At 41.6% G+C, this 22,456-nt stretch overlaps 1 protein-coding gene across 3 annotated transcripts; it reads left to right on the top strand.

The window, feature by feature from the left end:
- Nucleotides 1-3,881: 3,881 nt before the first annotated feature.
- On the top strand, nucleotides 3,882-17,840 carry anxa6 (annexin A6). Of its 3 annotated transcripts, none has more exons than XM_056277301.1 (25): nucleotides 3,882-4,038; nucleotides 4,985-5,040; nucleotides 6,429-6,513; nucleotides 6,697-6,791; nucleotides 6,952-7,065; nucleotides 7,175-7,265; nucleotides 9,740-9,819; nucleotides 9,938-9,994; nucleotides 10,465-10,558; nucleotides 10,847-10,942; nucleotides 11,070-11,128; nucleotides 11,354-11,476; nucleotides 11,599-11,657; nucleotides 12,200-12,278; nucleotides 12,961-13,042; nucleotides 13,128-13,222; nucleotides 13,411-13,524; nucleotides 14,480-14,570; nucleotides 14,707-14,786; nucleotides 15,058-15,111; nucleotides 15,232-15,325; nucleotides 15,455-15,550; nucleotides 15,672-15,730; nucleotides 16,057-16,179; nucleotides 17,357-17,840. In XM_056277301.1, exons 2-25 carry the CDS (start codon nucleotides 5,032-5,034, stop codon nucleotides 17,414-17,416), a joined length of 1,989 nt encoding a protein of 662 aa, XP_056133276.1. In that variant the 5' UTR covers nucleotides 3,882-4,038; nucleotides 4,985-5,031; the 3' UTR covers nucleotides 17,417-17,840. The 3 variants fall into 3 exon arrangements, 2 of the variants coding, with proteins under 2 accessions (XP_056133276.1, XP_056133197.1); XM_056277222.1 differs by having other exon boundaries at nucleotides 16,057-16,194; XR_008810035.1 differs by lacking the exons at nucleotides 12,200-12,278; nucleotides 13,411-13,524; nucleotides 14,480-14,570; ... (5 more) ...; nucleotides 16,057-16,179; nucleotides 17,357-17,840 and having other exon boundaries at nucleotides 13,128-13,181.
- Nucleotides 17,841-22,456: the final 4,616 nt, after the last annotated feature.

Genomic DNA, 22,456 nt, shown 5'->3' with positions numbered 1-22,456 from the left:
ACTATATATATATATATATATATATATATATATATATATATATATATATATATATATATATATATATATATATATATATATATAGGCATAGGCATATACACCTGTATAAGGGTGATTCGTGATTCTTCAATTTGGGGCACTTTTGGCTGACTTTTTGGCTGAAAAAAATAAAAAAATAATTTAAAATCTGTTTTTGTTTTCTTTTGTTTTGTTTCCTTTTTCAAAAGCTCTATTAAGTGGTCTGGAACAAACATCATAGCGTTGATCGTCCTACAAAATAAGTTTGATATTATGATGCTTTATTCAAAGTTGTAACAGCAAAATGTGACGGTAATGACACGTGATGTGATGACAATTTTCACTTTTTGAAGAAGTTGGCTAGGTCTTAGACTTGCTAACCTAACTTGTTAGCTCACATACAATGTACAATGAATATATGTGAATAAAGGGAAGTAAACTAAACTAAAGTACTGAAAAAACTGAACTAAAATATTCATTAACTTGTTTGGTAATGACGCCTAATAAACATACTCTAAGATCAGGACATATAAACCTTCAAATTACTTACGTTTGTGGACATCAAAAAGTCGTGCTTCTGCCATGATTGGTCATGCGCCTCTGGCACTTCTCATTTCCATGGCAACCACATTGTTGTTTGAAAAAACGTTAAAATGTTCGGTGGTATGGTAATGACAGATGTATGAGGGACAGCGATATTTAACTATAAAACAAGAGCAAATTGTACATATATAAACCATATGAATTTGAAATATGTCTTTTTAAATTATTATGAGAAAATGCAAAGTAAAGCTTTAATGAATTTAACCATTTATATTATTTTATTACAGAGGGAACGTTAAAAAGTACGTATTGGGGACAAGCCCAAAACAGTGAAATTTTGGCACATTTGAATTTTCAACATACTGAAAAAGTATTAAAATGTCGTCATTGAGACACAAATCTTTTTTTTCCATAGCTAACACAATCTAACTAACAAATACAATAACTGTTTTTTCAAAAACGTTTTTTTTTAAATTGAAAATCTACTCGGGACAGAAAACTCCCTTAATTGAAGAATCACCCTTAAACACGAATCCGGGAAAGTACCGGAAGTAAACAAGTCGCCGTTTGAATGCAAGCAGTCATAAGAAGTGTACAATTTCTACTTTAACCTTTACTTGCTATGTAACGTTACTTCACAACGATGTCCAGGAGTTCGGGAAGAACCTGTGCAGTTCTCCTGCTCCAACAGTAGTGATAAACTTCAACTTTGGGGGGGGGGGGGGGGGGAAATGAATTTGAAATACACAAGCCTTTACTTAATAAAGAGTGCCCGTCTGAGACTTTACGTAAAAGACTCCCTGGGTGTACTGAGACCATCCTCTGCACCACCAATATTCTTGATCCATCAGAAGTGGATCAAGAATATTAACAGAAAAGACTGTTCCCAATAACAACAGCACGGTAGATTTTGGGTCAATTTCTATTCATCCAGGGTTAGGTTTACTACCCATGCTGCTGTCACGGTCAGCAGGCAGCAGCACGCTGACTCATTACGAATTGCCACCGCAGTAATGGCGGCGCTGTTAGATGGCGGACCACACAAATCGGTCGCCGGATTCGTCTTGTCTGATCCCCTTCCAATGGTTTATATTTTCATTAACGTTTGAGAAGTTGTGAATTTATCAAAAAACTTTTTTTTTCCTTTTGACTGAACTAAAGGTACTCTAAACTGCTTGCTATTCTTCCAGTGCCATACACTTAACAATTTATTTGAAACTAACATAACTTATAGGTGGAGCATCAAGAAATCAGTCTGAAGGAAGATTGTTTTTGTTTTTTTTTAAATATTATTATCATTGCACTATAAGAGTAAGACGAATGAAAGACGCAACAAGGAAACGAACAAAGGTGTAGGCGAGATTAGAAACCCGGAAGGGCTTATAATGACATCTCTCCTAAGAAAATAACGCAAAACTATGTGTGTGCGTGTGTGTGTTGGGGGGGGGGTCGGGTCTTGTGTTTTAAGGATGGAGTCGAGAATTTGCCTCGAATCCAGCCAAAGTCTTGGGCAGAAGGTAAATATATTTGTTGATTAAAATGCACGATTGAAGTATATTAATATCATAAATAGAAAATATGTCTAGTTCCTTAAACAGAGGGGCAGATGGAGCCAAGTTGTTACAAAAGATTCTAGCATAGGACATTTCTTCTGAATAATGAGTAATTTGTGTAAATTGTAAATGCAGTGCAAGTATCTTGCCCAGACAATACTGTCATAAATGAAATAGGGATAGATTAAGCTGTAATATAAAGATAAGAGACAGGCCCGATTAACTTTCCAGGTGATACCAGGAAGTCTTTTCACGACTTTAATTAAAGAAGTTGCTATCAGAGGATAAGTCACAAATAGCAAAGTGGGGGGGGGGCTTCCATTCAAGGATCTTAACTCCAAAGGGGTGGTAACGTTTTGTGGGTCAGTTTGAGTCATGCTTCTGCTATGAGTGTATAGTGGGGGTGCATGGTCCCTTGCCAGTTAAGTTTTTTTTTCATGTACCCTAGCTTCTCATAATCGCCTTTCTGTAGTTCTGTAGTCAGATGCATTTACTGCTACTATGTCTTTTGCATCCCTATTGTCAGAACAGCATTAAAATTTACGCCCTGTCTGTTTGGCTCTCCTTCTCTCCCTGTGCCACTATGAAAGTCTTACATTCCTCATCCTCTTGTATGTCTGTCTTTCTGTCTGTCTGTCTGTCTGTGTCTCTCCTGCCCTCCCCGTGTCACTATGCTAGTCTCACATTCTTCATCCTCTTGTCTGTCTGTCTGTCGGTCTATTTCTCTCCTGCCCTCCGTGTTACTATGCTAGTCTCACATTCCTCATCCTCTTGTCTGTCTGTCGGCCGGTCTATTTCTCTCCTGCCCTCCGTGTCACTATGCTAGGCTCACATTCCTCATCCTCTTACTGGAATTGGCCTGTGGGAGGACAAAAATAGATCAGTGAGATTCTCGGACCAGTGCCAGCTGAGCCCCCCCCCCCCATGCACACTCACACCTGAACTCATATGACAAATGTCACTACATGAAGGTAACAATTACGGCATTTGACTGACTGGATGGTGAAAACAGGGCGGTGTGCGCTCTATTGACGTTTCACATCTCGAATCTGTGGTGATGTCAAAAGGCTAAGCGGTGTCAGACTTTATACTGCTCACATGGCTGCGGCTTGTTTTCGTTTTCCTGGGGGCGGCATAAAGTCCACATTGAGAGACAAAAGTGGCATTAAAAGAGACCACGTGGCGTTAAAAGCTCTGGTAAATTTAATGTAGCTGACGTAACTTCCGGGGGTTTTGCATGTTTTACGGAGTCTGGACGGTACATCGAGCTGTATGTTTCAGCAACGTGTTATTAGCCGTAAAGCATTTCCCTCGTTAAACGCTTAGCCAAGCATACGCTTTCGGCGCGCCGTAGTGCGCGAGAGTCATGCCAGAATTTGTACCCCCAGTGGAATATGTATCCCTTGTATTAAGTTAAAGCGACCTTGGTTATTACATTTCTATTCCACACAAGGGAACAACAATAGCAACGTGTCGGTAGTTTAACTGATTGTTTTGCTATTTGTTGGATAATGAACATGGCTATTTCACTGCCGTAGAGGGCAGTTGCCATGGCAATCAAACGGGAAAATGCCGTGCCAATATATCGAACGAATTCAACAGAACACGTTAATTTGCTGCTCCGCACGAAAGCACTTGCTAGCGAACCATTATATGAGTTTACGATGTCATCCAAATCGCATTGTTGGCGATGGGCCAATCGTACTTGAAAACGTTCACCGCATTGAATTGAGGAGAGTAAAACGCCTTTACGGGGGGATGCAAAATCTGTCATGACGCCCCGCAGTCTCGCTGCATCACGTCAGAAGACACACGGGGACGGTCGAACTTGAGCCGGCATAGGACGGACGGAGGACAGGCAGCGGAACCGTTCCCGCAGACGACGGCAAAACACGTTGGTACAAAAGCAAAGGGGGATTTGAAGGTATTTCAATACAGCTTCACTTTTGGTTGCTAAGATTGCATCAGAAAGGGAGTATGCCGCAGAGGTTTCGCGGCGTTTTTTCTTTTAAGCTCAAGTAAATCGTGTAGACATCCCGGGGACAATTAAAATTCGTCTTTCCAAATACGTAAAGGTGGATAGTTCGTATAAAAATGGTTGAGTTGAAGCCTAAATGTGGGGGTACAGACATGGGTGTGGCCCTAGATGATCACACACCCCCAGATTCTGGATATACTTTTAGACCAGATAAATCTTTTTCTTTTTTTCTTTTTGTCTTACGAGAAAGTGACATCACCAATTGTACATTTGCCATCCTTTCATTTCCCTTTGACTGTCTTTGGGAACTAACATCGTAGCCTACTTCTGCTTTGTGGTGAAAAAAATTCCTATATTTAGAGAGCTGAGTAAATTAAAACAGTGGGCTTTTTCCTCCAAAGTTTTACTTCCACACCTGTCTGGATAATCTTACTGTAATGCAGAAGGGAGTTGCGAGACGTTTCCCCGACACACTGCTGAGTGGTTGGATTTGACACGATGTCCAGAGTCAGTGTGCCCCACGTTTTGGACTCGGGTGAATGTGAGGTCAAGGGATTAAATATAAAATGGTCTCTTTGTTTTCTTTTTATTTCTGTGCAATGTCATGCACAAATAACTCCAGCTGGAGCGTCGCGCTTTAAGAATACACAATCCCAAGAAGTTCACCTTGTAGTGGTTTCTGCAGTCGTTTGTAGTTATGGCCAAAATATGCAATACACTGCTCTGACGTCAGCTGATGCAATTCACATAGGACATAGGAAACATTACCATTTTGTTCGATATCTTTGTTTGCAAGATCATTCTCGGCACAACTTGGGAATGTATTCCTTTAAAGGGACTGTAATGCTTTATAACTTTACCCAATCTTACTGCAGCGTTTCTTTCCCTTCAGGTTTTAAACTACGGACTCCAACACAGGGTTGACACCGAAGACCAAATATGGGAAAGGTAAGGGAGCCAGATCTCTCTTATTTTAAAGTATGCCAGTAGAATATGCATTATTCTGCACAGAGTGAATACTGCAAAGAGGGTGATCGGTCTCATATAGATTGTATGTCTTTAGAACATAAAGTCGTCCCGTGGGCCATTTTAGCAGAGATGAGCAGGGCGTAGGTCGAGCGAGAACTGAATTCATTTGCTGCAGCCTGAACCTCTGAGCCATGTGGCCCCTGCCTATTGTTAAGGCAATAGTGTAGGATGTCATCACTGCCTGTGTTGCCTCTAGGTGGTCGGCTGACAAAACTGATGGGATCTGTCGATACATTAGATTAACTGTTGGAGAAATATGTCATGAGGCCAACAAAACATGACCATGCTCTTATTTGAAGATGCTGTGTCATTACCATTATTTACATTATGATGCCACAGCAGCTCTGTCGCCTTGTCTTGTTGACAATATAAAGGCCTCATCTGGGAGTCGGGTAAGGAGGCAGAACTCTTGTTAATAACATTACCTCCAGTTTGACGTTACATAATATTGGATTAGCTAACAAATGTCTACCATGAGTATGTCTAACAGAAAGCCTGTTGCTAGGGGCCTGTGTTTGTGGCCTTGTTTCTACGGCGGCGAAGCGCTCCAGCTGTCGCGAAGAGTGATGGCGACTGTGGTAATGCTAAAGCAGAGGATCTGAGCATGTGCAGGGGCCCACTGGCTCAACGCTAAGACATATTGGCTGACTGCCCCAATGCAGCAGGAATGTCTAAGACAGCAGCTGCAGTTTGAGCTTTTGATAGATAGGCCGTGTTCTCTTATTTCCCCTGCAGTGAATGAGCTTACAGCTTCATAGTGTCACAAAAAAGGGGTCCTGAGCTGTGACAATCACAATTAAAGAGGCATAAGTAGTTCTCAGATTGTTGCATTTTTTTAAACATTATTTCCCTCTGCCAAACTGTATTTTACATTACATAACCAGTGATACAATTTTGCAAAAGCTATCATGCATTGGAATATTTGAAACACTGTGCATTAGACCCATTCATAGGAGGGGCAATCTTTGTATGCAATCTGACACATGCGCGCGCGCACACACACACACACACACTTTGCACATGTACACATTATGGTTCAGCTCATCTGTTCTAGGACAGACAGGTGCTTGTTGTTCAAAAGACAGTTGGTCAGCATCTGCCATTATGGGCTTGGCTCCACCCTAGTAGCACTTGCAATATGGCCCTACACAGCACCACCTTCTCTCCTGTAAGGAACTTTCAAGTCAAGTCCAATGCTCCCCCAAGGGCTGACTCTTAACACTTATTCTTTTCCTGAAATGTCCTACTTGAAAAATCATTCTACCTATAAATTAAAATTAAATTATTTTTATTTTTTGGCCTTACAGGAATTCCGAGGCACAATAAGAGATGATCCAGACTTTGATCCTACTGCTGATGCTGAAACTCTTTACAATGCTATGAAAGGCATTGGTGAGTGTCTCGTCGCCTCACGGAGGCATTGTCCAGGGAAATTAAAGGGACATCTTTAATCCTAGTCTTGTGTCTGCAGAATAATCACAAATTGCAGCCAAACTGTCCGTATTCTGATACATGTAAAAATCAGTAATTCATAAATGACTGAGATGGCCACTGTTTGCACTGTGTTCCATATAGGGAGTGATAAAGAGGCTATCTTGGATCTGATTACCTCTCGAAGCAATGCACAGAGGCAGGAGATCATCACAGCATACAAATCCAACTTTGGGAAGGTACATGAATTCTTAACTCTTCAGAAGTGAAACTGTTGTAAAAAAAATCATCTCAAAAAACAATATACCTGTCCACCTGTATTTACTGAATATTACAACAGTACATTAGATTCACAGACAAGGGCACAAATTTACAAAACATGAAATCTCATTTACCCAGGACCTGATCGATGATCTGAAATATGAACTGACCGGCAAGTTTGAGCGTCTGATCGTCAGTCTGATGAGAACTCCAGCCTACCATGATGCCAAAGAAATCAATGACGCTATCAAAGTATGTTAAGTTTAGTATGTGCTAAACCCAAAGACACTTTCATATTGTTCAGCTGCATTAAGAGTGAATCAGAAGCTATTTCATATTTAACGTTATGTGTTGCCTCAAGGGAGCTGGAACAAATGAGAAATGCCTGATTGAGATGCTAGCATCTAGAAACAACCAACAGATAAAAGACATGGTTGCTGCATACAATGATGGTGAGTTTTCTGAATTACATGAAATCACACTTAAAGAACTGGATGTGGGGCGTCCGGGTGGCGTGGCAGTCTATTCCGTTGTCTACTCACATGGGGATCGCCGGTTCGAATCCCCGTGTTACCTCAAGCTTGGTCGGGTGTCCCTGCAGACACAATTGGCCGTGTCTGCGGGTGGGAAGCCGGATGTGGGTATGTGTCCTGATCGCTGCACTACCGCCTCCTCTGGTCGGTCAGGGCGACTGTTCGGGGGGGAATAGCTTGATCCTCCCACGTGCTACGTCCCCCTGATGAAACTCCTTACTGTCAGGTGAAAAGAAGCAGCTGGCGACTCCACATGTATCGTAAGAGGCATGTGGTAGTCTGCAGCCCTCCCCAGATCAGCAGGGGGGTGGAGCAGTGACCGGGATGGCTCGTAAGGGTGGGGTAATTGGCCGGATACAGCTGGGGAGAAAAAAGGGGGGAAAATCCAAAAACAAAAAAGAAAAGAAATGGATGTGAACTCAAGCAGTCCGAAAATTAACATTTTGTAAAACACCCGTTTGTTTGTTTTTCATTTACATTCATGACCTCAGAAAAATATACAAGGCCGTCATTTTAATGGTTTTGGATGTTCAAACTTTAATAACTTTGTGGGGGGAAAAAGACACAGACCTGCCGCTCCCTGAATGCTCCTAAAATTGCATATATTCGCATTAAAATTAGTTTTAGATCAATTGCACAAAAAAGTTATGATAAGATCTACCTAAAACGACCATAAACTGTCAAAAAGACGGCTCGTAATTTGCGCGTCATCGCGCACATCATGTCACTATCTATGACATGTTGGTCGCATCATTTCCTTCGTGAAGTTCATTGCTCTGTCCTAGAAACACACTAGCGTTGTCCAGGGCAGAGTAATAGTCTAAACTTGATTTTGATTATTTCCAACATGTCTGGGTACAGCCCCAGTTTCAGACACATCATGGCACCGAGGCGTTGCAGTATTTACAGGCGTTGTACAGCGGTGATTTTAAATTGTTTGAAAAATAGTGTTAAGGTTGTTAAAATGTTAATTCTGGTGTCAGTCGTTTCTTAACAGACATACTAACATATGCAATGCATTAATATCTCAACTGGGTATTTATCTTGACAGAATATACAGTTTAAAAACCGTGGGCGGTCGTTCTAGTAGTTTTTAAGTTGCGGTCGTTGTTTGGGACTGTTTCAATATTTATTTTCAGTTCTTTTTTTTTTTTTACATTTCACGTTTTATATGCCTTGTCATGTTTGTTAGATTAGCAATATGTGTTTTCCGTTTTGTTTTTCAGGTAATATTTTCACTTTTTCAATTTTGCTATTCAAGTTTTACCATGTCTCTGATAGATTGTTTAAAAATAGTATTATAGTTGTTAAAATGTTAATTTTGGTGTCAGTCGTTTCCTAATAAACACACTAACATATACAATGCATTGATATCTCAATTGGGTATTTATCTTGACAGAATATACAGTTTAAAAACTGGCCGTCATTTTGACGGCCTATGGTCGTTTTAGGTAGGAGTGACATCAGAATCAGAAATCCGGTCGTTCTAGTGTTAAAGGTGTTACGTGTAATATTTCAGCTTTCCTGAAACATAACATGGCCAGTATCAGCAGGGGTTGCTGAATGGAGGTGCCGATTGATGCAAAATAAACGGTTCATGGCTTTCTCACTCTCCATATTTTGACAAAAGACCTAAAGACATATACTTGTTCGTACCTGCTGTCCTCAGCAAAATAGTCTAGTCTAAATCTACAGAGGTCATTAAAAAGGGCATCTAATCAAATCTAATCTAATCTCGCCAGATGTGCTCTATATCCTCTACATTTATATTCAGTTATGTTTGTCATACTTTACTTTGATTTGGCGTTATTCATATCACTGAGCAATTATATCAGGATTCAAGCTGAATTACACATTGCACCTTTTAAGTATGGTTGTTATTGATGTGTGGTTTGTGATGCTTCGTTAAAGTTCGCTTAAATTTTAGGGCGTCCAGGTGGCATGGCGGTCTATTCCGTTGCCTACCAACACAGGAATTGGCGGTTCGAATCCCTGTGTTACCTCCGGCTTGGTCAGGTGTCCCCACAGACACAATTGGCTGTGTCTGCGGGCGGCAAGCCGGATATGGGGTATGTGTCCTGGTTGCTGCACTACCGCCTCCTCTGGTCAGTCGGGGGGACTGTTCAGGGGGAAGGGGGAACTGGGGGGAATAGCATGATCCTCCCACGTGCTACGTCCTCCTGGTGAAACTCCTCTCTGTCAGGTGAAAAGAAGCGGCTGGCGACTCCACGTGTATTGGAGGAGGCATGTAGCCCTCCCTGGATCCGCAGAGGGGGTGGCGCAATGACCAGGATGGCTTGGAAGAGTGGGGTAATTGACTGGATACAATTGGGGAGCAAAAAGGGGGAAAAAAAGTTCACTTGAATTTTTTTCTATGCCACGGTTGTCTCCAGCATATGGCAGTGACATCGAGGAGGATGTGATTGGGGACACTTCAGGACATTTTAAGAAGATGCTGGTTGTTTTACTTCAGGTCAGCTTTATTCAGGCGTCTGCAGACTGTTTTTTTTTTGGCTACAGTGTGTTCATGCATTGACTTTTGAGCTGCCTATCGCTGTGGAGTGTTGTTGATTGTGTACTCATTTTTCTAGGGGACCAGAGATGAGTCAGGAGTGGTGAATGCTGACCTGGTGGAAGAGGATGCCCAAGTGAGAGTTTGAACACATTATATGTAAAAAAAACAAAACTCGGTATCAACACTTGGCTGCAAAAAATGTTATTAACATGGCATGTGGTCTTAAAAGCTTATTTTTTTAAAATAAGTGAAAAAATCTTCCAGTGGGTTAACACAATTTTAGATGATTCCATTTCAAATCATCCCTTTCCCAAGAATTTTCTTGAACCAAGTGAAATCATGTGACCCATATACAAGTGGGGTACCCTGCCTTATTTCAAGATATTATTTTCAACTGGGAAATGATTGCATCCCATTTGTAGATTTTTACTTCAAAATCTACATTTTTTTTATAAATATGAGTATTTTATAACAAAATACAGTATTAGATAACTTATTAAGGATATTTTTGCAAGCAGTTATAAAAATTATGTTGTATCACTGAATGGCTAAAATTTTGTCCTCGTTATTGTTCTCAACATATGCTGCTCTGTCTCTGCTCAGGACCTGTTCGCAGCTGGGGAAGAGCAGTGGGGCACTGATGAGGCCAAATTCATCATGATACTGGGAAACCGCAGCGTGGCTCACCTGCAGTTGGGTTAGTGCAGTTTTTGGCAACATTCACACAGTGTGGCCTATCATGACCTATCCACTACAATAAAACCCTACGGAGTACAGCATAAAAAGGCACAGAGTTTAGTCAAACTGCTGTTATGATGTGATATTATCCAATAGTATGAACTCCAATTACTGTTCCTTCAGTTTCCATGACAAATGACTAGCACTTAATTTCATACAAAATACAGCAGCATTTAGATAACTTTTGTTGGATGAGATGGCAAACTTCATACCACTGACTGAAATGCTCTTATATCTTTTTGGCCAGTTTTTGATGAATATGAGAAGATTGCCGAAAAGCCCATAGAAGACAGCATAAAGAGTGAACTCTCTGGGGACTTTGAAAGCCTAATGCTGGCAGTTGGTGAGAGTTGCTCAATTCACTTCTAATCAACTAAGCAATGTTTACTGGGCTGACACCAGTTTTCCATATGGCTGGGAATATTGAGTTACCCATCAACGCAGGGTTTTATTCTTGGTCTTTCCTACAGTCCAGTGCATAAGAAGCATCCCTATGTTCCTTGCTAAGTGCCTGTACAAGTCAATGAAGGTAAATACTATACCCTGTCCCTGTGTAAAAATAGCCACTCAGTCTGGCCTGCACCTCTTTGCAGCCAGATATGCCTCAGCAACTAGTACACCTTAGAAACATTACCCATTTCCACAGGCAGATGGCAAACTAGCTGGAATGTATTACATGTGATATGCCATAACAGTTGATCTGGTTGTCAAAAATGAATCTCAGCAACGGTCATTTTCATCTTCCTATTTCCAGGGTCTTGGTACAGCTGACAACACCCTGATCAGGATCATGATCTCTCGCTCTGAGATAGACATGTTGGATATCCGAGAATTTTTCCGCCTGAGATACGAGAAATCACTCTATAACATGATAAAGGTTAAGAAAAGAACAAATTTTCTTTTTTATATTTGTTTGTCACTAAATAACTTCATAATCTGCTTTACTTTTTTTTTCTTCTTTTTACTGATTTCTATCTGCCTCTCCTCTTGACCTAATAGGATGACACATCAGGGGATTACAAGAGGACTCTGCTCAATCTGTGTGGAGGAGATGATGAGTAAGTTATAGTTGAATGTAGCAACCAGATGGTGGCGATAAAACACAACTCAACCCACAATTTAGCCTCAGGCGACGAGCTATTTTTTTTAACGAAATGTTGCACCAAGGAATTGGAATTCACTCTCTGAAACAGCTCCTTCTTATTGTCCTATGAAGACTAAAATTAGCATGTGTTGGGACACTTTGAAGCATACCTGTCAAAGTAATGGGAGCCTGTGTACTGCTGAGTTTATTTCACAACTGAGAAGAGGAACCAAATATGCACACATCCAGAAAACATTAAGGTGCAAGACAAAAATTACAAAACTGGAACAAAGGCGTAAGGTCTGCACACTGAAATACTCCCAAAATTAATTTATTTGGTGACAGCGTTTCGATCTGCTGAATAAATTAGCTTTGGGAGCATTTCAGTGTGCAGACCTTACTCCTTTGTTTTCTTTCCATTATCTATGAAATTACTCACTTCTGTGCACTCCATGGGGTGTGTTAGCTTTGCTGGGTGTGGTTTGTTTAGTCTTGTTGTCACATTGGTCATTACAGTGTAGCTGGAGAGTTCTTCCCTGAAGCTGCTCAGATAGCCTACAAGATGTGGGAATTAAGTGCCATGACCAAAGTCCAGGTTTGGCCCCATCTCCTCCCACAGTAGATGTGTCATTGCATGTTTGGCTTGGCAATGGCATGCATCTTAATTGTCTGCTGGTCCTGCAGTGATCTCCACCTTGCAGCGCCTCAGTCTCATGCACATAACACTGCCATGTGCGCACAGTAAAGGCTTTGTCTAACTGTCGATAGGATCACAATGCTGTTCATTTTGCAAAGCAGAACACTAAAATCTAGCCAGCAGTGACAATGGTCTGCTCAAATTGGGTCCAAGTGACTAGCAAATATCACAGAGGCCTCAGCATTTTTATCAACAATAGGCTTTCTCAATATCTATCTGATTTTGTTGCTTGTTAGGCCACCCACCTTCTCCCTGTTTTGTCTCATGACCTCTAACCTCAGTAGGGCACACTCCAACTCAAAAATCAATGGGATATTGTCATACAGCTTTATCTACCACTTTGAAAAACAGGAGGAGTTATGGAAATCTCCTATCTCCTAATGACAATATCTTGAATAATGTTAGCTTTTGCATGACTTGCAGACTTTTGCATGTTAATTGCTGTAACCCATTTGATTTTCTGAATTCCAGAAACATCCAGTGAGCATTAGTTAACAGCTTTGCCCTTCCACTCCATGTTTTCTGTGTCTGTGGTAATAATACATTTTGCCTCTCCCGTTTCCTCACTTTTCTGTCTTAGCTAAGACCAACAGTTCGCCCTGCAGCGCGCTTTGACCCTGCTGCTGATGCCCAAGCTTTGAGGAAAGCAATGAAAGGGTTTGGTATGTAACTCCAACAAATGAAGCACAGTCACTGCTTCTACTCTCTAACAGGTTTTAACTGTTGCTATCCTTTGACTGGCTACAGGAACAGATGAAGACGCTATCATTGACATCGTCACACAGCGAAGCAATGCCCAGAGACAGGAGATCAGACAAGCTTTCAAATCTCTGTTGGGAAGGGTGAGAGAGAAACATTATTCAAAAAGAAAGAAAGAAGTAAACACAGATACTATATAAAGATGCCATGATGAAAAAAGGAAGAACCTTTTGGACTACACTTCACTATCTCACCAGTTATTTGCCTTGTGCTTTAGCTGTTTCCTGTTTCCATTCATGAAATGTCACCGTGTTCAAAATTGCTCCCATAGGATCTGATGAAAGACCTGAAGTCTGAGCTGTCAAAGAACTTGGAGAGGCTTATCATCGGTCTCATGCTGACTCCAGCTGAGTTCGATGCCAAAATGATGAAGAAAGCGATGGAGGTACTGTGGGAGTTGATGCAAATCTTACCATGATTCGAGATCTTTTGTTGGGTCACATGACAGCAAGCAACCTACAGATTCATTCCAGAGATGGCTGATTGACCGTGTGTGTTAGATAAAGATATGTAATGTGCTAGGCTTTACAGCCAAAAAGAAAACACGGAGTACTTGTACTTTTCAGTTTTCATTCATTTATCAAATGTCTGATCTGATGGATAAGGTTTGTTTTATGTGGCAAAGAGAATCACTGCAAGAAAATTAATGCGATCACATGAAAGTCAGTTAATCTTACTGCACTTGACCATACTTGAGGTATTTATAGACATGTATAATCTTCAGTTATTTATTGGAGACAATCTCAATTGTCCCCGTAAACCCCAAGGATTTCTCGCTTTTTGAAGACTTGTTTGTGTATGACTAAGTAACAAAGGTTTGTCCTGGTGATATAGTATTTTATCTAATTATTTTGATGCAAACCAGATCATTTGCTCATTGCAAGGCATATTGACAAATAGCACATTGATATAACACCTAACTATGATAACTAGATATTGGTGTCATACTTATTGCCCTCAAACCACTATTCATGTGACATTTTGAAGCCGTAAAAAGTCAATTCACCACTGTATTAAGTTATGAATGCGGTAATTTAGTCACTGGCATTTGACAAGAAACTCCCATTGCTGGTTCTAGGGCATGTGGTGATTAACACACTATTGGAGAAGTGGACCCTTAAAAATCAAATAAAAGTCAAGTATCAAAAATATTAAGATACAAAAATAATCCAATTTATATCATATCATAAATCCTTTCCTTGCATGCTATATCATAACATGCAAGGAAAGACTGCACACAATCTGTCTTCTCTCTTCCTATCTGCCATGACTTGATTCCTGTGCATAAATTCGTGCACATTATGGTTGAGTTGTGAATTTGTATGTTTCTGTTTTGACAGGGGGCTGGGACTGATGAACATGCCCTGATTGAGATCCTGGTCACCAGAAGCAATGAGGAGATCAACGCCATGACAGCTGCCTATGTGTCTGGCAAGTTCAAATTTGGCATCCCCTCTGAGATACCTACAATGGTGTAACAGTAGCTTTTTAGGCACGCTGTTCTGTTGCAAAAAAAAATTAGTTGCACACAAGGTAAATGAAATAATCATGATCTAATGTTCTACAGCCTATAAGACGACTTTGGAGGAAGACATCCAGTCAGACACCTCAGGACACTTTTCTCGGATTCTTGTTTCTCTGGTGCAGGTAACGCTCTCCTTCACTCGAACATATATACACATCACTTCGACACACACTTCTTGGTTGCAGTCCAGTGGCTAGCTGACAGAAAGCAAAAGTCAGTTATGATGACATTCACCAACATCCCTCGTTGTATTTTTTTCACACTCTATGGCATAGAAATAGCTATGTGCATTTGGTACAATGTCAGTGTGAAACTTTAAAACGTGGTCCATTTATTGTAATGATCACCACTGAAACCATCATCTCACAGCCAAACATGTTAAACCCTATTTAGGGTGCTAGAGACGAAGGTTCGGCAGACCCGGAAAGAGCTGATGCAGATGCTCAGGTGACTTAATAATTTTTCGTGCTCAATATTACTGCATGCTTTGATTGTGTCATAGGTATAACACCAAATCAAGTGCAAGGTATGAATTGTTTTTGCTGTTGTTTCTGTTAAACCTAACAGGAACTTGCAGATGCATGCAATGCTGAATCTGATGACATGGAGATTAAGTTCATGAGTATTCTTTGTACCAGGAGCTTCCCTCACCTGAGGAGGGGTAAGGATCAGTTCAGAGGGGTTATAGTGATAGATTAATTGTATCTATGCATGTTCATGACTTTCAATTCTACTGAACAGAATAATTGTAGCCCGGTGAGAATTCCCAACACCTTTTTACTATTTACAGTATTCCAGGAATTTGTCAGATACACCAACAAGGACATTGAACAAATTATCAAGAAGGAGATGTCGGGAGATGTGAAAAACGCCTTTTATGCAATAGGTAATGACTGACCTTGACTTTAACCCAGATAAAATGTCCCTCCTGAATGGTGCACCATTTTAAGTGCTGACAAGTCTGTGGCTCATCCTCAGCCCTTCCTGTCTCTCTCTTTGCTTTGCAGTTTGCAGTGTAAAGAATCAACCCGCGTATTTCGCTGACCGTTTATACAAAGCCATGAAGGTAAAATCTATTTTTGCAGTTTCTTGCAGTGTAGGAAGCTGGTGATGTCCTTGACTATTTGTAACAGCAAGGCTTCAGGAAAACCACCCACACCAGGGACTGTTGGTGCCAGCCAAGGCTATTTAATGGGACACTTTGTTAATACATGGGGCTTGAATATATCTGTGTTGTTTGGTGCTTGTTTTATGGAGTATTTTTAAATCCAGTCCAGAGTAGGTTACACAAGAAGTTTGATAGAAAAATATCCCAAAAAAAAACAAACAAAAACAAAACAAAAAACAAAAAATCCCTGAAATAAACACGGTATCTTTTGATCTGTCTTGCAGGGTCTTGGTACAGATGATCGAGCTCTGATCCGCATCATGGTTTCCCGTTGTGAGATTGACCTTTTCAATATCCGCAAAGAGTTCAAGGACTCACATGATGCCACCCTCCATGAATTCATCCAGGTAGAAACTATGGTTGTAAGTTAATTTTTTTTTGTCTATTAACACTCTTTGTTGGCTTGCAGTGTTCTCCTCTGTATGTTTTGGGCATGTGCAATGAGTGTTCTTCTAATTGCATTTGTGTTTGTAACCATGTGCATATCACACATCCCATTTTGGCGGGGTGTTTGGGTGGTAATCTACAGTTTTCTGTGGTGGACTATAATAAGTTTGTGGCCAATGCACCGCAGCTGTTTAGGAATTTCCCCCCTTATGCTTGGCTTCCTCTGTCCTGTGTGTGATTGGCTAACACCCTTAGAGACAGGAAATGCCAAATAGCAACTATATTCCAATTCACAGATGAAATAATCCTGAATGCCAATTCTAAATTCTAATATATATATATGTGTGTGTGTGTGTGTGTGTGTGTGTGTGTGTGTGTGTGTGTGTGTGTGTGTGTGTGTGTGTGTGTGTGTGTGTGTGTGTGTGTGTGTGTGTGGTGCCTTGTATTCATATTGCTGAAATTTGATCTAATTCTGCAGCACGGATCAATAAACTGCGTTTTGTTCCTTGAGTAGTGAGAAAAAACAATCTGGATAACCTTCACACACTGCTTTTATATTTTAAGTCAGTTGTTTTAACAGGACAAGAACTTTATGATTGAATATTTAATATTTTCCAAATGAAGCAACACAAGTGATTTATAGTTGAAATACCATTTTCCTTCATTTTCCAATCTAACCTTCTTTAACTAACCCTGCATGCGTTTGTTGGACGAGTTGTCCATTTCTGACAATCGAGAGCACAAGGGTGCATGTGAAACAACATTTTTAAATGCTTCAAAGTGACATTACTTGTCAAGATGAAGATACATGTGTCTCTTTATCTGGGCCTTGTGATTGGAAGGATTATTCCTGTCTTGATAATAGTTCCAGTCAATTTAACTGTGCTGTTAAATTGATTTCAGGGATTTTAACTAAGACCTGTGGAACATTTCATGAATGCTGCTTTGACTCTTGTTCATCTAATGGTAGATGGTGGAGCTGCAGTACAGCAAATTTTAATGTCACAAATACAAAGGAACCAAACCATGAACTTCAATTAATCTGATCCGTTGACTACATTCCGGCTAAATGTTAATAGAATTTCACATTGGAAAAAAAGAAGTATTCCTGTAATTCATTTTTTTCCCACCCCTCAGGGTGATACCTCAGGAGATTACCGTAAAACCCTACTGGCACTTTGTGGGGGAGAAGATTAAGGTTTTCACAACTTTAAACATTCACATCGTACACAGACTTCACTGATAATCCTATAGACACGAGTGTCTATGAAAAGGATCTGTGTGGGTAATCGCCGGCATCTGCTATGTCCCAATCTGCTGCCACTCCTCTGCCAAGCCAAGTGACCTATCACCTTGTACCCGTCCAAGATTTGTGCTACCACGTCCAGGTCTTCCTGTCTATCAGGGCTTACTGTTTTGTTTTTTGTTTTTTTACAAAATTCCTTTAATATGTAGTGATTAAAGTATGGAAGTGCTTGCTACATGACTGTGTAACCCAACCCACTGGAGCCTTGTAAGTGATGCAAGATTGCTTTCAGGTTGTATGCCATGCAATGGTTACTGTATGACCTTCCGGTATCATGTACACCTGGATTAAATGAAACAAAATAAAATGTACAATCCTTTCCTTTTTGCTCTTTGTCTGGATTTGGACTTATGACATTTTGAATGCCTGAACAAGGTTTGTGATGAAACCGTGATTACAGCAGGCCTTTGTTTACTGTGTTCAGTGTTCATGTTTGGGTGAAGCCATGTAGTACTTGGCGTGGGTGGTGGATAGCTCATTGTATAACATTGTTAATGTTGGCAGTAGCACTGTGCTGAGCAGAGAGGGAAATAGGAGAATTGCATTAGGAAACTCCCTGTTCTAATTCACTGCATATTTTATTGAACAAACTATATATGGAATGTTACTGGCCATTAAGAACCGAATATGCTGTGGCCTTCTTCTTCCCATTAATTACTGTTGCTGTCATTGCATGAACAATTGTAAGAACTGGCTGATGCCCTTAAAGCAGTGTTTTTAAAATATCACTATTGTGTTGCTTTCAGCAGCTGAAATGTCAGGACCTTCATTAGAAACATAGATAAGGCCCACCAAACCAATCTCTTATGTCCCACCCAGCCACATTGTAGGCCTGTGCTATCTTACCCTACCATGATTCAATAGAGACCATACCAAACCATAGTTTATAGAACAAAGACGATGTGAGGTCACTTCAATTTTATTCTCAGGAGGCTTTGCCTAATTTATCCATAATATGCATGTTGGAACCACTTAAATACCTGCTCAAACAGTGATATGAAACATCTGTCAACTGATAGTGAAGCTACACCTTCTCTGTTCTAGTCTGTCTTAGTTCACTGCATATGTGTGAGTGCAGCTGTTGTCAGGCCATCTTAAAAGAGGAAAGAAGAAAAAAAGATGCATGCGGCGAGGAAATCCCCTGCAGTAGGCCAAAATCCATGGCAACAAATACAGTCTGCTGCAGTCAAACTATCTTTTTTAAGGCATGCACAACCTTAAGTTTTTCCATTCGATGCTATTTAGTGAATGTAAAGATTAAATTCAGCGGTATAGTCAAAATGCATTACTGTGCATGGGAGGGTTTCCTTTGGCTTTGGATTTCTGTTTAATTCACTGTTTCCATGATTGTGGAAGACAGCTTGGCCAAATAAGCCGTAATCACATACATACTTGTAATTACAGTCGTAGGAGTCACCAGGACTTCTTGGCAATTACTCTGTCTGTAATATGTGTCGTTATATCAAGGTGATGTCTGGTTGTGGTCTCTGTCGCTCCATTTAGCCTTGGTTTGATACATAGAAATATGAAGCTCACTGGCTGCACTAGTAAACAGAGATGCATTTAGTGCATTCATATTTTACACTCGTCATTTTATTTACTAAAGGCAGGCCACACAGCTGGACACATACCAGGTTCTGTTCAGGCCCTTTACTGGGTTATGTGGGAATTCCCCGAGTCTCACAGTGAAATTGCTTCCCCCCCTATTCACCAGTTTCCTTAAAAAGTGCCTCTCCGACACTAGCAGAATGTGTGGGTGAGTTTTTGTTTGTTTGTATTATAATATAATACATAGAAAAATATCTTTCCACGGTATGTGTCTTAAACGTAAGCATTGGTTGCTTTTTTTCCATGGCAAATTGAAGAGTTTATACTTTCTTAGCCTCAGTGTGTGTCATGAAGATAATATCCAACACACTGTAAAGCTTAATTTTAATTATTCCTATTTCTCCTTTCATCATTATTAATATACGAGCTAAAGCTAATACTTTAACAGTATATATATATATATACTAAAAGTCTAACCTAAATACTTTAAAATTTGCTCATTAACATTTACATAAATAACATGACAACTGCTCAAAATTATTTGTCGATACTGTTATGATCTTGAAGGAGATTGATTTTGTTTTTGTTTTTAAATTGGTGTATGAATCCAGATGCAGCTTACGTAATCAGCAGAACTTAACACTTTTGGGTCAGAATTTGACTAACAAATTGAATATTAAATCCATGGGAAATATGATGGACAATGTAGCAAAATGTGTCTTTAGTCCTGGTTAGTCTTTGTCAGGCTAAAATATCCGAGACAGTGCTAGAGAGAGACAGCGAGAGAATTAAATCTGTTCTACTCTGCTCTGCTATAGTAAAAATGTTGTTCTCTGGAAAAAAAAATTAAAGCAAGAGTAAAACATAAGACAGATTTGAGGCTGAGACTACATCTTCATATGCAAATACACTGAATCAAAGAGCCAGTATCTCTTCAAAATTAGCGCCCTCGGGTTTCAAGCCTCAAGAACACAAATGAGGTCGAGCATTAGATGATAAAAAAAAAAAGTACATGCTGTCTTTTCAATCAGAGTACGAATGACTGTCAGCTGATTTCTAACAGAGAGGTAGTGGAGCGGACTACCCCCGTGGCTCAGCAGGCCAAGGTGCATTTTACATAAGCCCAGGCGTTTTGACACAAGCTCCGTGTTCAGACTCATTTCCCGTTACTGTACTTGGGACACCTTGACATTTTTTAAAGAATTAATCTTCAGAGAAAAAGAAGGAAAAGCGAATGAAAGCTGAGAGGAGTACAGCTTGCAGCCCAGCAGGCTTACGCGATAGATGACATTTCCGCTACAGCCGGTAATGCTGAACAGTCATAAGCTTGGCCTCAGCAGCCACCAGCCAATCAGCTGTTCTGTTTCCGCAGCATGAAAGGTGCATGCGAATTAGAAGCCAAAAAACAACAACAACAAAAGTAAGGTGTTTGTTGAAAGAAATGTGTAGTTCGGGATAAGCCAATAACGAGACGCGAGGGGGACTCAACAGGTACGGCGGTGTGGAGCGCGGGGATCTTCTCCTCTTTCCTTCGGGGTCGCAGGGGGACCTCCGCCCGTTGCCGGTCCGGCCCCCGCCGGGCGTACTTCCTCATTTGCGGTGCGCCGCGACCGGCTCTGGGTCGGCAAGGAAGGATTGCCTTAACTACCCACCCTGCTACATCCAAAAGTAAACTACTGTAACCGGTTATTTTCTTCCCCGGTGCGGGAGTCGATACGGGGTGTACTGCACCACAAGGCGACATCGCTAACCGCTAGACTAAAGGGTAGTGTAACGCGCATGGATAAGAAGACACGCTGGCCGCTGGTTTGCGGGTCTGACCCCTTAGTCGAGCGGTTAGCGATGTCCCCTGCGGTGCGGGCGATATGGGTTCGCTTCCCGGCCGCGGCAGTTCCTGTGGTTGCGTTGTCCCCCGAATTCGCTACAATATGCAGCAGGCAGCTCTATATGTTACAGGTGGTCTATGCGTGAAATGTGTTATGTCTGCACACTGGGTCATCAGTGCGGCATTTGGGTTAACACTTCTATTGCGCTTGAATTGATTGGTTGAGTCTGCTGCAAGGGGTTTTGGAAATGGAGAGTAAAACGAACGTGGCGTTGATGCTCATACGGTGTCATGGTGTGATCCTTCAAACATAATATTGGCGACGAGGATGGGTGACATTTCTTTTCCACCGCCTGCCCCCTTTCTGGCATTGCCTGGCGAGCCTCCAATACCCTGGACTCGCTGGTTACAGTCCTTCGAAACTTACCTCATAGCCTCGGGGCTGAGCGAAGTGAGCGGAAGAAGGCTCTGTTACAGCACTGCTTGGGAGCTGAGGGTCAGCGTGTGCTCGGGATGCTAGGGACCATCGCTGACTATGACACAGCTCTGGGGCTTCTGAACACCCATTTCGCTACTCCACAAAGTGCCCTCCTTCGGCGATTTTTATTCCGTCAGCGACACGAACTGCCCGGTGAGTCTGTGCAGCAGTATGTAGCTAATTTGCGAGGGCTGGCTAGCTCGTGCAAGTTTGGCGCGCTGCAGGACGAGATGGTACGCGAACAAGTTTGAACACACCAATAGCGCGAAGGTGCGTGAGACACTTTTACTTGAACCAGATGATCTATCGCTGTCTAGAGCAATTACCATTGCATTGCAAGTGGAGAGTGCAGCTGAGTGTGCAGCCATGCTAACTACAAAAGTGGCCACCCCCAGTCAAGTTGCCTCCTCAGATTGCTTTCTTTACTCGAGGCTTCCCCCCGGGACGCTTTCCAGACACAGCGAAGCAGACCCCGACTCCTCGGATGTCTTGCAACTGGGGCAACGACTGCGTTCTCGGCCCCGCCCACAACAGCCCTGCGGTAACTGTGATCTCGGTCTCACGCCTCAAGGGCCCAGAACTGTCCAGCCCGTGGCCAGACATGCCGTGGCTGCGGTAAGCAAAATAATTTTGCTAACGTCTGTCGCTCCTCCCCTGTTGGGTCAGAGAGCCACGTCTCCCAGTCTGCACCCATCATTATTCACAATGTGACCCCCCGGGCCAGTGCCATTCAAATCATGCACAGTCAACCTCAATGATGAGTGCGTTCCTCTGCGCCAGCGTGTGTCTTCTGAATGTTGATACTTACAGACAATTTTTCAGTTCACTACCGCTGTCCGTACCCTCAGCTGCCCTCTGCAGCTATGATAACTCAAGAATCGATCTGGTTGGTTCTCTCCGAGTGACTGTCCGCTATGGAACCAAGCTTGTGCCCAGTTTTGTATTTCGTGTTGCCGCCGTGGAGCCAACCTGATGGGCCTGGACCTGTTCTCTTCGTGACTGTCGCCATGCCATGGCAGCAAAAATGGGCATCACTGTTTGAGGGTCTGGGCTGCATCCCACTGGCTCTCCATGATGGGG

This window comes from Lampris incognitus, chromosome 1 (assembly GCF_029633865.1).
Source record: "Lampris incognitus isolate fLamInc1 chromosome 1, fLamInc1.hap2, whole genome shotgun sequence".
In the NCBI taxonomy this organism is placed as follows: Eukaryota; Metazoa; Chordata; class Actinopteri; order Lampriformes; family Lampridae; genus Lampris; species Lampris incognitus.
This window is presented reverse-complemented; position numbering and strand designations above follow the sequence as displayed.